General features: G+C 39.9%; 1 protein-coding gene across 1 annotated transcript in view; it reads right to left on the reverse strand.

Moving 5' to 3' along the window:
- Positions 1 to 223: 223 nt before the first annotated feature.
- SLC23A2 (solute carrier family 23 member 2) overlaps positions 224 to 17503 on the reverse strand; it is a 95968-nt gene continuing 78688 nt past the window's right edge. The window contains exons 11-16 of the mRNA XM_054997364.1: positions 16988 to 17135; positions 15252 to 15357; positions 11473 to 11602; positions 9325 to 9462; positions 6786 to 6881; positions 224 to 6062 (exon numbers count right to left, since the gene is read on the reverse strand). Of these exons, the coding sequence (XP_054853339.1) occupies positions 5842 to 6062; positions 6786 to 6881; positions 9325 to 9462; positions 11473 to 11602; positions 15252 to 15357; positions 16988 to 17135 (839 nt within the window). The 3' untranslated portion in view covers positions 224 to 5841. The remainder of the gene's footprint in view (positions 6063 to 6785; positions 6882 to 9324; positions 9463 to 11472; positions 11603 to 15251; positions 15358 to 16987; positions 17136 to 17503) is intronic.

The following is a 17503-nucleotide window of genomic DNA, read 5'->3' on the forward strand; positions in this document are numbered from 1 at the left end:
TTCAACATTTAATAAAGCAATGTTAGAAAAAACCCAAAAAATTCATAAAAATTTCAATAAAAGAATTACACATCTCAAAGAAAAAACCCAACTTGGTATGAAACATGAGACTGTGTAGTCAAGGTCATTCACAAAACTCATGGGGAAAAAATTATCTCCACTGTCTAAAAAACAGTCAAGTTTGTTACATCAAAAGATGTTGTGAAGAGACCAAAACAAGTAGTATGGTAGTCTGGATTGGCAAAATGGTTTATTTGGAAAGATGCCAAACAATAATACAAGGCAATTCTTTGCTATCAAATATGTACTGATGACTAATCACAGCCACAATAAAATCATAGCCAGACAGGAATGTTTTGGATGTTGCCAAAGATGAATTCTCAATACTTAAAGCAGCCCAGCACTATTACAGTAGAGAGACAGAGAGACCAATGGAAAGAAGCTAAATACTGGCTAATATGTGGCCTCCTCGGAGCACAAATGACAAAAAGTTCTAAATGCTGCAAAAGGTGAAGCCCCAGCACATTTGCCATCTCTGTCCAGGCATGTTAAGAAAAGTCTGAGTGAGAAGTTCTATATGCAACATGCACCATGCGAAGACAAAAACTGTGAGTATATAATTTTCTGCAGGGACTAGCTCCCCCATGCCTCCTCTTGGTGATTAATGGCTGAATGTTTTAGTTCAAGAAGGCCACTGAAAAAAGAAGAAAAAGCTTTATTTTTTGTGCTGGTCTGTTGTTCATATTGAGATGCTTTGGAATGCAAGTGAACATCCAGTGGCAAAGGGCTGCTTTCCCACATTAGACTTTATCACAAAGCGTCCCGCCTGCTGAGTCTCAGCTCATCAAGTTGGATGCACAGCTCCAGTGGAGATGAGAGTTACTTGTGAAGGGGGTCTGGCATTACAACTAAAGCAAAGGTGGATGGGTCCTTTAGGGATGAGAGCCAGATTTTAAACTGGCCAATCTGAGTCTCCCATGCATTTTGACACATGCCTACAAGCAGGCTGTGTTATTCCTCCTCATGCAGGCAAAACTGCTATAAACACGCACACAGTGCAGCAGGTAATGTAGCTTTGCCTCAGACAAAAGGTCTAATCTTACACCTTTTAATGCCATGCCTTTACTACTGTGCTTTCGCTTACGCATACCCAATCAAGCCCTATGCATGCTTCTTGGTAACCTGACCTGTATCTGTGATGCTCATGCAGAAGACATGATTGGTATAGAGCTGAAGAATGAGGTGGGGGGGGGGGGTAGAAAATCTGAGATTCTTCATCGTTCAGTGTAATGTGGGAAGCAGCCCAAAATTACATCATTGGAAGTTGGCACTTAAAGATAGCAGAAGTTCACAGTCTAGTTTATGCCATCAATAAGTAGTTGGTATGTTTTAGTCTGACTGCTGAATATCACATCTGATTAACATCTCTTGCAGCATAACTGGTTCTCAATCAGAGCTGGCCCATGGTGTTGCAGTGCTAAAAGCAAAAATCCCCCAAAATATTCCCCCTCCACACACACACACACACCCAATTAACTTGGGATACAATCCACAGGGCAGTTCTCCTACATAATCCTCAGTTGAAACAGATGTCATGGGGGGCTGCACAAGAGTACTGCAGTTAATGTCCATGAGGCTTGTGTCGGAGAATTTATCACAGACTGAACCCCTTGGGAAGAATCTGTCTCCTGTGCTGCCACCTCTGACAGCCGGAAGCCAAATCCACCAACTGAGGAGGCTGCACACCTTGTTTCGTAAGTTGAGTTAGCTCCATTCTCAACTTTTTATTTTGCAACAACTGAAAGCTCCACTGCCAGTACCAATGTTTTTTGTGATCAAGAGCTTCTTTAATTTCAGTTACTAAGGTAAGCATGGGTAAATAAAGTATACACAATTGCTACGAATTCGTCAATGAAGAAATTCTATCATCACATGACATTGTCATGACAATCATATCACTCCCACCCAGGAATTCTGTGGTAATTATCCTTGGTGGAAATGTTACTGGTTGGTTGGCTGTTGTTGTTTTTTTAAGTCTATGGAAATAAAATACTGAAATATTCATGTACAAAGTTGCCATATTGAAAGTTAGTATTAAACGGTGTAAAACAAATTGACTGTGTAAATTTAAAAATGCCATCCCTGATGCAGCTTAGTCCAATTTGAATAATACATTTTGTCAACCACTGATAAAATTAGCAATTAAATATAAATTCAAGAGGCATCATTTTATAAGACACATTCAAAGATCTTCATCAGAGTACTTAATTTAACCAAAATATTAACATAAGTTTACAGTTTACATACAAAAGCTTCCAAATTGGTTTCAGTTTGAATATACTGTTTTATACATCTTTGACATGACACAGCAGTTATTTTTGTCATGGATATTTGCTTCTTTTAATGGAAATTTGTCAGTGCTTTATCCCAGCCCTTCCATTAGGCATCATCTCTAGACACTCTAGTTTAATTTAGCTGATAGAAAAAGACAGGCAGCTACTTGCAAAGACATAATTTAAAGCAGTCACAACCTTGTTTTTACTCTGTTCCAGCTATATATAACAATAGGATACACATAAGCATCCAGCTATTATGTTAGTTCAATTCAGAACTAAACTGATAAACCATTTAAAGCCCATGAATGACCAGCCAGAGGTACACCACACTCTGGCCTCCAAACGCCAGAATGGGCCTTTACAGAGAAAGGAGGATCCATATTTTTCTCTGTACAAATACAAGCAGCAGAAAAATATTCCGGTGCCTGATACAGACATGCCAAATGACAACTCCCCCTTCCTAACACAGGTATAGGATAATGGGACAACGTTCTCCTGTGAATACCATGTTGAAATGAACGGAACCTCTTTCATTTCAGTGTTTGTGCGGGAAAACTTTCCTGGTAGTTTGAGCCCCATGAGCTCTCTCATCTGCTATTAGGCCACCCGAAAGCTGCTCTCTTGCTGGGGACTCTGCTGCAAGCTACAGCTAGCTATAACCATCACATAGTTAGTAATCTTTGATTAGAAACTCCCTTTTAGGAAAAAAAAATCATTTTCCCTCAAGACAAAAGAAGTGTATGCATTAATTTCTCTCTATTCTTATCTCTGCTTTAGAAATAACTAACATTCTGAGTGCTCTTATCATAGCAGTGTATGATCAAACATCCAAGCCAGTAAAACCTTTCTGAAGCAGCAGTGTTTATGGCACCCTCTTGTGGTTGCTTTTACAAGAACAGGGGAGTTTGCTTTCATCACTTTGCCTTTAAATCAAAGCAAATTAATCCTCCTCAGACTTTGGGATTTTTGATGCAGAATCATTTTGTAAAACCAGGCTCTATTTGCAAGAAATGCAAACCTTTGGCAAATCGGTTTGCCTTTGTTTGGTGCAGCTAATACAGTCATTGCAAGCCTTTCAAGATAGCTAAGATTCTCAGAAAAATGATGTCTGACTATGAAACCATTTTTACATCATTTGCAATTTTCAAACTTTCATCTAGGATGGGCAGAGAACCCTCTAAAAAGATGAATTTATACCTGAGCACACACCGCAGCTGAAGCAAGACAAGAAACACATGTTACTTCTGTGCAATATATGAACCCGCTGTTGGTTGCATTCCACCCAAAGAAGTTTTTGCAATAAATACTGTCCAGCAAGGAGATAGGCATTAACACAATATTAAGGTGCTTGAAACATGCTGATCCTGCCTAGGCCTCCGCATATCTCATTTAACAATGCTGGACACTATCCACTGAAGACTGGTTCTTTCCCAAGTTCCTGGGGACTTTCTCCTGAACTTACCCTGCAGCAAGACACATGCAGCAACATTTCAACTCTGCATTAACAAACAACTGGTTCTTTAGCCAAGAAAGAGCGGAGGTGTCGAGGGAGAGAAGAGAGACCAACTATGACCAAACCAAGCTTAAGTTAGTTTATGCCCTACAGGAGGGGAGGGGGGAGAGAGCAAGAGAGAAAAAGAAAAAAGATGGGCTTTGGCACCTGTTATTAACCACTACTCAGCCAAGGTGGCTGGTCCTCCCCCATTTCTTTGGTTACACATAATATACAAGGTGGAAAAGGGAAGCATGTAGCCTTACCCTCTATATTGTTACTACTCCCCAGTACCCTCAATAGAACTTACTTCTATGTAAATGCGCACAGAATCATTGCTGTAGCGTTATTAACCAAAACTCACAAGTAGTTCCCAAGGTCACAGGAAGACCTCCAAAGGACTGTATTGCCAGCCCAAGTTTAACATTTTCGAGGGCTTATCTATTTGATTCCAAGACAGCAAACTATTGAAAGTAAGTCAGGGGAGATCAAAACGTGGACCTAATCTGGATTCAAACAAAACAAAAATTGTACAAAGAGAATGCTGCAGAAATGGCAGGGAATATGCTGGTCAACAGCTTCATTTCAATACTGATACATCAAGGCTCTTTACTGCCTTTCCCCAAGTCTAAGAGCTTCAGAGATAAAACAAAGGCTGTGGTTGCTCTTCTTTAGTAGCCAAGTTTGAGAAACTGACCAACGATTTACAGTATCTGCTTCAAAAACAAAACATACAACAAAGCAAGCACCTTAGAGCATACTGGCCTTGAGAGAACACTTTCCCTAATACCCTCCTGACAAATCTTTCCACAGCTTTAAAAAAATGTTTTGGGCCACAATTAAGGGGGTGAGGGGAAGCCACACAAACACACAAAGCATTGATGTCTAAAAACTAACTTGCAATAGTAAGAACATTAAACTGGAATAACTTTTTTGTAATTATGAATGCATGATGAGCATTAACAGCCACATTACATCAGAGCCAAGACTAGTACAGGAAAATAAAGTCAAATGGCACCCACAGTGGGCCCCCAATACCCGTTAAACCACCCTGTGGACAGTGATGTCATACATAATGTCTCATCTGTTATTAAAAAGGGTCCTGTGTTCTGTTCAGCTCAGAAAAGAAGAAACTTTTTTTTAAAGGCAATGTCAATCATAGGGCACATTTGAAACTGGCAGAATTGTTTCGCATTCAACAGTCTAAAAACAAAGTAGCAAAAATCTGGAGACAATAAGAACCTTCTATTTGAATTATTCTATTGAGGACTACTAACTTGAGGTGCTTAATAGCAATTCTATTATATAAGGCTTGGGTTGTGAGTATACATGAAGTGCTTGCTTAGGCATTCTTACTGTCAGGTCAGGAATGCACAACTGTGTGACAGCTGAAGACATGGAGCCACACCAAGCAACCGCTAGGAAAAATTCAGGCTGACAAAGAGCTCTAGGATCAAGGTCATTTTTTTAAAAATCACAATCCAACTATTGCTATTATGCAACAAAACCATGTGCTAAAGGGCACCAGTTGTCAAGATAGCAGTTCCTGCCTATTGCTGGATGAACTTTGAAAGTGCTGCTGACCACTATGAAATATTTGGTTATAATTTTGCCAGAATATAAACAACTGACTGCAGGATCGGGAGGGATAAAGAAATGGAATGTGTCTGCTGAAATTGGGAAAGACACAGCAACATTTGAGTGCTGCATTTATGGAAATACTATTTACTAATTTGGAGCTGGATTTAAATTTTTCAATTCAACAGCAGCTGTGCTAAAATTTAGGATAAGCCATTTTAACAAAGTTTTTAAAACAGAACAAAACACCATGTTAAGTAAAGAGAGACATTATAAATAGCTATCACCGCCCACAATAGGAAAGCTACTTTTAGAATTTGTCCCAGCTCTGGTTCCAGAATTTAAAATGCAGATATACAAAATAGAAGTCAGCAAGTAACTGCAGATCTGTCTGTTACTACAGCAAGAAGGGAAGGGAGGTGTTTTCAGCAGGGGCTATACGGTAGCCTCCGAGTCCTCCTCCTGGGATCCTTTCCTGAATCCTTTCCATGTGTAGCCCATAAAGGTGGGACTGATGGGCAAGAAATGGAAACATCTGTACTTCTTGATCACTTCCATGCCAAAAGGCAAGTCGTAGGTTTCCATGCCATCAATGGATTTGCTGCCTTTGCCCACTCCTTTCTTCCACTTCCGGATTCCTCTTTCCTCAGGACTTCCTGCATTTTAGAAGAAAGGAGGGGGGAAATGGCTTTGAGAGGTATACTTTAAAGACATAAAAAGTGAACTTCTCTGTACAAGGAAAGCAACTAATTTGATGCTTACTATCAAGCATGTGTCTACCAGAACATCTGAATAAGCTGCTGAGAGCTCTCCCTGATTTGGTGGCTTCATGCCACCAAAGCACTGACTTGCTGTGCTTTGTCCAGAAAGGAAAAAGAAGGAATAGTGAAACACTGGATTTAGCTTAGGAAATAGCTCTTCCACAGGCTGCTTTCTAGAGCTGCAATCTTGAAGATACATAGGGGAGAAAGGCCTGTATGGGACATTTGTATTCTTTATGAAAAGTATGTAACACTTGTATTTTTATTTTTTGAGGGAAGTAGGAAGTAGGTTTCAAGCATATCTGCTTCATTTTTAAACAAAAGCAGCTCTTCTAGAAGGGCAAGCACCCAAACCAGAGAGTTTGTTGGGCTCCATTCAAGACAGCAGAAGGGGAGACAGTCTCACAGAGCACACTCTACAGAGAGGTTTTAGTATGCCATCCCACTGAAATGGACAGGAGCTGCACAAGAGTACCCTATTCCCATTGATTTCAGTAAAGTTGTATAAAACAGCTTCCTTGGGGGTGGTGATAGTGAGGAGGTATTTGGATTTTCTGCAAAGCACAAAAATGTCTTTGAGGCAAGAGCATGGAGGGTTAGGCATGTTGCATGACTAACCTGGAATCGTATTATCCAAAATAAATGCTACACAACCTCCAACAAACATGGCTGTAGTAAGAAGAACATTTAGTACTTGATCAATGCTGGCTATACCTATAAAAAACAAAGAGAAGTCAGAACAGAATCCTAGGAACTATGACATTTATACGTGCTATTTGAGGAACAAACATCAGATAGAAAAATAGACAGCATTAGGGGTGCATGATCCTACTCTGGTGATCAGGCTACATAGTCAGATTTATGCCGATTCGGCATAAATGTAGCCATGCTAGATTTGGATTCAGAAAGCCCGATCGTGATGGGCCAGATTGAACCAGGTTAATTCAGTTTAAGCTGGCAAATGTTGCAGGCTGGTTTGAAGTGGCTTCTCCAAGCTCCCCCCCCCAAAAAAAACATGGGGATGGGGGGAGGAACGATTATCTCCCTGGGCCCATACCCTCATGGCTCCCCATGTCCTCAGCCGGCCGCTCTCCCAGCCTCTCAGCTTGCTGTCTTTTGTCCCTTGCCAGCTGTGGAGCTTGCCTTGGCTCTGAGCCAGTTTGCACCACTGTCCTCTCACCGCTGCCTGCTTTTTTCCACCTCCACCCCCAAGGTCCAAAAGAACCCTTCAAGCTGCCATCACTGGCCAACTTTTCAACTCTGTGGCTTGCTTTTAAACTCTTTGCTTCAGTTTGGGGTTCTCTGGTTTGACATTGGTTCCCTTGCTGAATTTTGGCTCTGTTGGACTTTTTTGGTTCAGCTTGCACTGGGAGTAGCTTTTGGCCAGAGGTTGCATTTGCTTAACGATTCTCTGACTAGAAAGCCTTGGAAATTATTCCCACAGTAAACAATGGAGAGTGGCTGAGGGCACCCTTTTCAGGGACCCATAGAACTGGACCCCTGGATCCAATCTTCCTAAAACTGAGGAGTGCATCTTTATTGGACAGGAAGGGGTGGGTTCCCTGCAAATTTGGTAAACTCTGCTTGAAAAATTCTTCCTTGGCCCCCACAGATAGTTTCCCCCCCTAGGGAAAAATGGCTGGATAAACTTGGGAGTCCCTAATCTTGCCAAACTGGGTAAGAGAATCTGACCTGGATTTCAGGGATACTAAATTTTTACAGTACCCCTGAAATCCAGGTCAGATTCCGTGCACATCCCTAGTATAGATATCAGACCAGTGGTTCATTTAACCCATGCATAAGCCTCTTTGCTAGCCCACACAAATATTTGTGTCACCTTTTTGTGCCCCCAATCTGAAATCTGAGACCTATGGACACAGTGCACAGGAGGGCAAGGGATTTTGATTTCCTCATCTGAACAGTTGGGAAAGTCAGCTGGGCTAGAATGAGAGACCCCTGGACAGTTTTCCATCTTATCAAGTCTAAACTGTCCTTGAACACTGAGCACTTAACCAGTTTCATGAAAAGTGCTTTCCTCCTCACACAACAGGATTGCAACAGGACACAACCTAAGGCAAAAGCCATCTTAATAACATAACAACAACAACATCTGACTTATATACCGCCCTTCAGGACAACTTAATGCCCACTCCGAGCGGCTTACAAATTACTCTGTGAGGTGGGTGGGGCTGAGAAAGCCCTAAAAGAGCTGTGACTGACCCAAAGTCACCCACCTGGTTTCAAGCGGAGGAGTGGGGAATCAAACCCAGTTCTCCAGATTAAAGTCCTGCTGCTCTTAACCACTACACCAAACTGTAGAGGATCTAATAATAATGATGATGATGATGATGATGATGACAATCGATTTATATATTGCCCTTCAGGATGACTTAACACCCACTCAGAGCGGTTTACAAAGTATGTTATTATTATCCCCACAACAAAACACCTTGTGAGGTGGGTGGGTGGGCCTGAGAGAGCTAGAAGCTGTGAATGACCCAAGGTCACCCAGCTGACTTCCAGTGGATGAGTGAGCAATCAAACCCAGTTCTCCAGATTAGAGTCACGCGCTCTTAACCACTACACCAAATTGGCTCTAAAACTCATGCATATCCTAATCCAGACATACAATCAGCTGTACTGCCAATTCAATTGATTTTTGTAATCCATTAACTATCTAATTTTAGCCAACTAATTGTTCACTTTTTAAAATTACAGTTTGTAAAAACATGATAAAGGACTGTAAAGATGCAGGCTATTTTTCTTTTGGGAAAGAGTGCTTTTGCTATTAATACTGTAAATTTTCACCAGATCCAAGACAGGCTTGAAAATTAATAAAAGCTCAAGCCTCATCAGTATTGTGGAAGAGGTAATTTGGGGTTTTAAAAGGCAAAGAGAGCGAGTTGGGATCTTCCCCTGGTCTGCACTTATGTAGGCTCCAAGAACTAGAAGCCACTCTTTAATATGCAGTTAAAGCTTCTGCTGATTAATAAAAGCAGTGGAAATTGGCAGAACACAAACTGGTATCTTCAATACATTATGACTCAGGCTTTGTGTAAACACATACTTCATGATTTTTTAAAATTCTATCAGCAGTTTGAGTGGAAGTCTTTAATATATACAGCAGAGAAAAAAAGAAAAAGAAAAAACTTTGTACCTGTGACTAACGGGTTTTGACGGAGATAACTTGGAAGGACCAATCCAAAAAAGATAGAAAAGCCAAGCACAAAGAGGTTTCGGGAAGAATTCAAATCTATGAATTGGAGGTTAGACAGCCCTACTGCAGTAATCATCCCTAAACAAGGAGATGCAAGTTAAATTTTCAGCTATGACTTCTTCCAAATCAATACATTTAATGCAAAATATGAAGGTCTACTAAAGCAATTAATCTGAAAAGTCCACAGCTTACAAAAAATGTTTTATCCAGTCACACTCAAGCTGAAGATCTTTGATGGTGTTTCACTCAAAGAAAAGCTGCTTTTGGTTATTACACTCTCTAATGTAAAATATTTTGTAGAAGTTAAAAAGTAAGGTTCTGTGAAGACTGTGTCAAAAGACAACTGTCCAACTGAATCATACTACTAAAAAAAGAGAAAATGGAAGTCTAAGGGTTTTGCCCTTTACACATGTGAGATGCAAAGTCTTAAGAAAGCTTTCATGATCTCTGTTGCTCCATTTGTGATACGGGAATAATAAGGACCTACAGCTAATTCTGCTATAATACAGTACTTGCATTCCTAAAGACTACCATGTTATAGAAAGTCATACTATAGCTATGTAATTATCCCAAAAGAAGTAATGGAGTAGGAGTAGGCTGCAGACCCCAACCTGGTTGAGATATTTTTATTCCAGATGCTAGATTAATGTTGTCTGTGCTTAGCACACCAAAGTGTGCCAATGGTAATCACAGTAATGAAATCAATAAAATTAAAATTAAATTACCTACAGCACATGAAACTGACATCAACAGGGGAGAAAAAAAAGGGAGAACAACTGAAATGGAAGGAAGACTGCTTGCTTTGACTGGCAGAGGAGGGGCAATGTTGCAAAAATGGGAGGGGAGGGTTGAGGTTACTCAAGCACTCTCATTTCTTGTACCACACTATATCACCATTGCTGAATTTGTTTGCAGCAGAATTTCTTGTGGCACACTAGAACATGCACACAAAGCACATGTGCCACTGGGTGTTCCAACACAAATCACTTTCCATATGGTATATTATAGCAATTGTTTCCCTAATCTTCCATTGTGTTCTAACAGATTTATGTTCTAGCAGAACTAGCTGCTGAATGTAACATAGCTGTGGTGATGCCAGATTATGACAGCTCTCTGCATGTCAAGGAATACTGTATAAAGATTTTGACGAACCCATGCAAAAACAAGAACCACCACCACATTCTGCCTTTTCTCCTTTCTAAACTAGACTCTAAACTCCATGCAATACCTTGGAGTTAGAACAAATATACAATTTATTCTATCTGGCCCATTCCTGCTTTTGAGGGGTCTGATGGGTATCAATGTTCCATTACTATGTAATGAAAAAATACTTTCCATTTTTCTTGACATTCTGAAATTGGCCTGTTGTGTATATAGGATGTTAATTTTACCAGTGGGGCATATTCATATTATTCTTCCATTCCATCAAATTTTCAATTAATTAAGAATAATCAAGAACAATTATTATTAGATATGAACACAGATGGAAAGATATTTAAAATTAAACACATATAAAAGCAAGTTCTATATGGATAAATGATTTAATTTATGACAATATGATTTAAATGATAGTTTATTCATTTTGGTTTTTTATATGATTTAGATGACGTATTTAGGTTTAATGAAATATGATGGTAGGAGTAGATGGTTGTAGAGGTATGATTTAAATGATGGTATGATTGCAGCTTATGTTTTATGTATTTAAGTTTATTAATTGAAATAAAAATTTATATTTAAAAAAAAATCTGTTACTTTTGGTCACATGCCTTTCACTTAAAAAAGATAAAATTCTGCCAGAACAGATATGAAACATGACACGCCCTTCAAAAATGATACTGACACGGATCTTAAGACACAGGATCTCAGCAATAACAGGCAATGTCTGAATAGCATTCCTACAGACTAGGATGGGAGTGCGGATGAAACACCTCAAAGGCTGCTGCCATACTCAAGTCAATGTTTTATCACTGGAGAAGTCCCATGAGGACAAACCCTGTTCCAAGGAAAGGCCGGGCACAGGCTGACTGATATGGCCGCCTTCAGAGTTTTATTGCTAACAGATAAAAGAACATGGAGAGAATCCCTTACCAAAGAGAGTGCAGAAGAGAGCTCCAAGCACAGGATCAGGGAGAGATGCAAACAGAGCACTGAATTTGCCAACCATTCCAAGCAGCAGCATGAAGGCTGCTCCATATTGAATAACACGCCTGCTTCCCACCTACAAAGTGAGAAAAGTAAAACATTCCAGAGAGGTTTCAAGGGGAGTTTTGTTGCTGCTGAAAATTTAAAAGACCAATACATAATTTTAAAACCTTGCTTGGAAGTTACAGGATTTTTGAAACACTGAGGAAAAATTCTGCTGGATTTAAATCACTGCATTTTTTATTCTCTTGTTTTCACACTGAAAAATTCAACAATAGCTACCTTTTTCAAGCAGCACACCCTTCAGCAGGGAGAGATGCTTGATGATACAAACATTTCAAGATGCAAATTAGTCTCCTGAACCCATGCAGAAGCAAGGATGTAAAGCCCCCAGTATGCTCCTAAATTCTGTGTGACACACTTCCCCAGGGAGGCTGGGGAGAGGATGCTTGGATATGGCTTGTCTCTTTGTAGCCAGTCACTGTTCATGATCTTTTTGCAATTTTATTATTATCGTAATGGTGATTACAAAAAAAATGAGAAGTAGCAGTGGCTTTGGCTGCTTTCAAAATGAAAAATAGTACTTAACTTTCCTGCCAACAACAAGGGTTGATAGTTTACAATTGTTTTATGAATAATTCATAAGGGAGAAAAAGCCAGATGTACAGGAAGTAATCAATCAACATGGAAGAAGAAAGGAAGGAGTATTTAGAGGGGCACTAGCCATAAGAAAATTTGGTAGCACTTTCTCTGTCCGCATGGGAGAGCCTGGTGCTGTAACTGATTTTTTTAAGTTTAAAGAATTGTCACAATTCTTAATTGTCATAATTGTCACGTGATTGAGTGAGTGGGTGAAACTGCAGATCAACTATCTCCAAATTGTTTTATCATGTAGTCCCACTACTCCTGAATGGTGTACAAGGTGACAGAGGGATTATAGTGCATCCACTTCATAATACCATCTCAACTAGCATTTCAGTTCAAAATATTATACTGGTAGAGTTATGAAAAAGAATGCAAATGAAGCACAAACATTTCCATAGCTTGAGGCTACACTTTCTGAAGAGCATAACTCAGTAACAGGATGCTTCACTCGAAACAAGCAGTCTCAAGAGGACACATCTGTTCTTCAGAAAGCTTTTGTGCAGCATTTCTCACATGAGCATGAGAGCGCACGTGACAATCATGTTTCATTTGAGGAGTCACACGCTTCTTGTGGGGAAAGGTCTCTTTCACCGCTTAATTGTTTCTACTTTTGTTTCTTTGGCTGGGAAAGATCAATTACGAAGAGAGAATGGAATGGTGCACACACAGCACTGCGGATGGTTTTCAAGAAGGTATTTTCTAAAACAGCTTTTATTTCTATATTGCTACAATTCCATAACTGGACATTCTGTTCTAACAAAGTCTATAGATGTCCATATTGCATTTGGCTTTGTGAGGAAAATCACTTAAGACAGCCAGTCAATTACAAACTATTAGCCTTTCTCTTACATTATTTCATTTACTAATGGAAGTCCTAGGATTCAGGTGTGTAAATCAGGCCTCACAGGTGTGCCTAGAATTTGCAAGTACATCCAATGCAAATTGAAAACAACCAACAAGCACATTAATCGGTTCACTGCACATTAGCAAGAAAGGGCCAAACTACATGTTGCATCAACCATGTAACTTTCACAGGAACTGCAGCAGAACACCAGCTGTGAGTTCTATGTCGGAACTCAATTTAGAAGCACTGTAGGGGCCTGAATTGGATCAGAATCGTGGACCTGATCCAAATTGGGGCCCTCTGGCACTTCCAAATTGAGATCCCATGGGGAATTCACAGCTATTGCATGGCTGCAGGTAACCATGGCAATCATGTCGTAGTTGAAATGTATAGTCTGGGCCAAAGGCAACCAGACTGAAAAATCTGGAACCTTTCACTTTGAGCTTGTCTTACATGTAGCATAAATGCACTAGATGAGATGCTTCTGGCAGAACTTTGACTTAGAAATATTATTATTGTTGTTGTTTTTTAACTTGGTTTTTAAAATTTCAACCAATCAAAAAAGTAGAACAATCTCATGTAAGAACAATCAAATGTATTTCCTAACATTAGACACCTGTGCTTCTTCAGCATCCCCAAAAGGCATCTTAAAAGATAGAAGATCAATGTTTGTGCATCTTATGTGCTGGCAAGTTGCTTCTGACCTATGTCGACCCTATGAATTAATGTCATTAACAGTCTTGCTCAGGTCTTGCAAACTGTGAAAGATTAATAAAACTATTTGACACCACTTCCTTTTCTCTCTTTCATTCTTATTATGTACAGTAAAAACAGGAAGTATGTCAACATCTTTCTATTTGAATCTACTTTTAATGGCCAATATTATGCTAAGATAGAAGTGGGATTTCCATTCTGTGGCATTTAGAATTTTTTAAAAAATTCTCTCTCTCACTATAGATGTATATCCAGCCATGGGTAACATGAGGGAAATCCAAATGTGTGTGTATATTTAAAGACCCATTCACTCACTGTAAAATTAGACAGTTGAACTAAGTTATGGTTTAGGTACAGGCATCTTTTATAGAAGGCTGCAACTTGGTTAATCAATTAGAAGTTCCACTTTCATTTTTTGAGCATTCTTTCATAAACTGATCAAAAGAAATGCATCCAGCAGATGGCAATATTTATACTTTCTAACACTAAGATGATGCATTGAGGATAAAAAGTGGCTAAGGGCCAAAGAACACATGATGGCAGCAGACCCATGCCTTTTAATAAAGGCCTGCCCCAACAACATACAGAGCTGGGTGAAGACGCAAAACAAAGTGTGCAGGTGGGAAATACTGAACACGCCTAGCCAAGCCCATTGTTTCCCCTTGTAATCCCTTTCCAACGCTCCAATTCTGGATGTGAGCCTGGCCGGGGGCGGGGGGCGGAAGAAAGGAAGAGGAGGGAGTTAGTTCTTCCCACCACCCCCTTCACACCATTGTGCTTTAGAACTGTACACACACCTGTACTCTCAACACACAACTGGGGCAGGCCCAAATTAGGCATGGTCTTCCATCATCATAGACAGTTTAGCCCCAAGATATTCAGAGATATTCCACACCCAAAAGAAAGAGCTGCCTCTTACACAGGTTTTGACAACTGATGCCAGAAAGATAGGATCACAATTTTGGACTCTGCTTTATTAACAGGAATTCAGTAAAACTGAATTATTCAAGAGGGCTCTTTGAATAAAATGAATAGGAATGTAGTTTTACAATGCAATTCTAAGCAGTTACATCCTTCTAAGCCTACTTGCTTCAACTGAGGGTGTAGTTTTGCTTAAAACTGCACTGCCAACATCTCAAGAATTTAGACAGTTTCCCCGTCATTGGATATAACATACTGTTGTTCTCATCTATATTCAGAATTGACCATGGCAAGCAGAATTCCTATTCCATCTACAACTATTAACTGAATGGGTGAAACCATTTATCCTTTTGCTTATCTTTAAATGTCCTGATAGGAAGAACAATGGGTAACTTGTTTGCTTTAGGGGAGCTTTAAGAGTGCAACCTAGAGACTAAACTAGAACTGGAATTTGAACACATGTCTAAAAATTGAAAACAGAGCTACCCTTTTTCTGTACAACTCTAATTCTTGAACAAGTCCCTCTGTCTTCATTGAGTATCTATCTAATATGATTAATCTGAAAGACAAAGAAAAATGCTAAGAGGAATACATCCAGTACCTTTGTAATCCCCAAGACTCCAATATTAGGACTAGAAGAAGTAGATCCATTCCCCGTACCAAATATTCCATCCACCACACAGGAAAGACCTTCTATGAAAATGCCTCTGCAATTGAAAAAAAAAAGTTGAGATGAAGATATGTAGTAAGTTGAAAAGCGGGAAACTTCAGCTAGGCACTCACGCAGAACTGGGAAGCAACTGTAATATGGGCTGAGGGTTCAGCTGCTGAAATAAAGGGGGGAGGGGTATCAAATACTCCCATAATTCAGAATAAAACAAATAAAGCAAAGGGCTCTTTTTAAATGTTATGCTGCACAAACAAAAGCAAAAAGCCACCACTTCCATCCACTTGCAGTAAAAAGATCAAATCAAACAACCAAGAAAAATTGTTTCCTTTATATTGAAAAGACAACCATGCCCCCCTCCCCCTTCTTGGTCTTCATGCCTACAGATAATCCAACCCACTCTAACTTTCTAGATTTCTTACCTTTTACTCCAGCGTAGCACAATCTAAGGAAATTTAAACAATGAGCGAGTGGGGGGGGGGGGTCGACTTACCCTGTTCAGACTCAACCTTCATCACCCCCCCTCAAAACCCTCTGCCCCTTCAAACTTTAAACTGGCTACCCCCTTCCCAGCCCTACACCTGTTGAGCCTAAGTGGCCCCTGTCAAATATTCCATAGGCAATAGGAGGCACGCCCCACCCTTTTGGAGTAGGAGCTGGGTCCCGGTCCAGAGGGACTTGCTGTCACAAGAACTAACCACCATTCAAGCCCTGGACTTGAAAATCAGAAGGCACACAGTGGAGTCAAATGCCCAGGAAAAAAGTCCTGCCTGGGTTATACCAACTCAGACTGCACTTGAGAAATGGTACATTTGTATGCTTCCTCTGTATTATGGATTCTCTCTCTGTCTCAACAGAAAACTAGAGATTTGGGAATATGCAACCAACTGACATAACCTGATTTGTCAGCAGAGCATCTTAACTGGGACATCCACTTTTTTTAAAAAAAGCAAGTTAGCTGAACACTACTTCCAACATTGCAACAGCTGGACATGGAAATGTATTTTGCAAGATGTTCCAGAGTTAGTTGGAATGTGTAAAAGTAAAGTTAGTTGGAAGTTAGTTGGAATGTGTAGAAAGTTAGTTGGAATGTGTAGAAGTAAAAAAAAAAAAGTAGCTCTCTAATTGTTAGTAACTGATTTCTAAAGTAGAACTAGAGTTCAAGCCTGAGGAGAAACTCCACCACCTGCCCTGGAAGCCCTGCCCTAAACAGCAGATGTGTAAGGCTTCTCTGAGCTGAGTTACGTATATATACCAGCTTCCTGATCATTGTTGTGGATAGCAGATACAATTTTGAACCACTTCCAGTAAAAGAAAGATGCTTGAGGTGATGCAAAGTAAACTAAAAGCTGTTTGTGGTATCTGATTTATGATGCTGCAACATTAAGTTATAAACACCTGCAGTCGTAAAAAAAAAATGGTAACAGAATTTTGTAGCAGTAGAAAAGAGCAAGAGCCCAGTAGCACCTATAAGACAAACAAAATTTGATGGTCGAGTATAAGCTTTCATGAGGTGCTACTGGACTTTTGCTCTTTTCTGCTGCTACAGACAGACTAACATGGCTACCCATCTTGATCTATTTCCACAGACTCCTGTGTAATCCTTTCACAAAAAGACAGAAACACCAGTATCCACTTTGTTGTGACAGAACAGTCTCTCAGGAACTTACCTGTTTATTGCATGGATTGGCGGTGGAGGAGCACAAGATAACCTTGCACAGGCATAGTAATCACCAATTGATTCAATGATGCTAGCAACCACCGCACTAAGCATCCCAATGACTCCCGCAGCTGAAATCGTTGGCAATCCCCACTGAACTGTGAAAGCAAAAACCATGAAATCTCTCTTGGTATATTTAAACTCTCTCTCTTAAGATATCAAGAATCTCTTAAGATCAGGGACGGCCAGCATGTATTCTAGGAGACCACTCTACTCTCTAGACACACGAAAACTGACCTCTGCCAAAGTGCTCTGGCTCCACCATCAAGTGAGTGCCATCTAACAGAAAGGGCTTCCTATAAGTTGAGCACATGCACTTAGACATCACATTTAGACATGTAAATTTACTTATTACATATTACTATAACTCTACATATTATATATATAGTTAAAAAATATGTAGACATGTGCATTGAATCAATTTCTTGGAAGATGCAGTATTTTCCCTTTTCCTTATGAAACTATA

This window comes from Eublepharis macularius, chromosome 14, assembly GCF_028583425.1.
Source record: "Eublepharis macularius isolate TG4126 chromosome 14, MPM_Emac_v1.0, whole genome shotgun sequence".
In the NCBI taxonomy this organism is placed as follows: domain Eukaryota; kingdom Metazoa; phylum Chordata; class Lepidosauria; order Squamata; family Eublepharidae; genus Eublepharis; species Eublepharis macularius.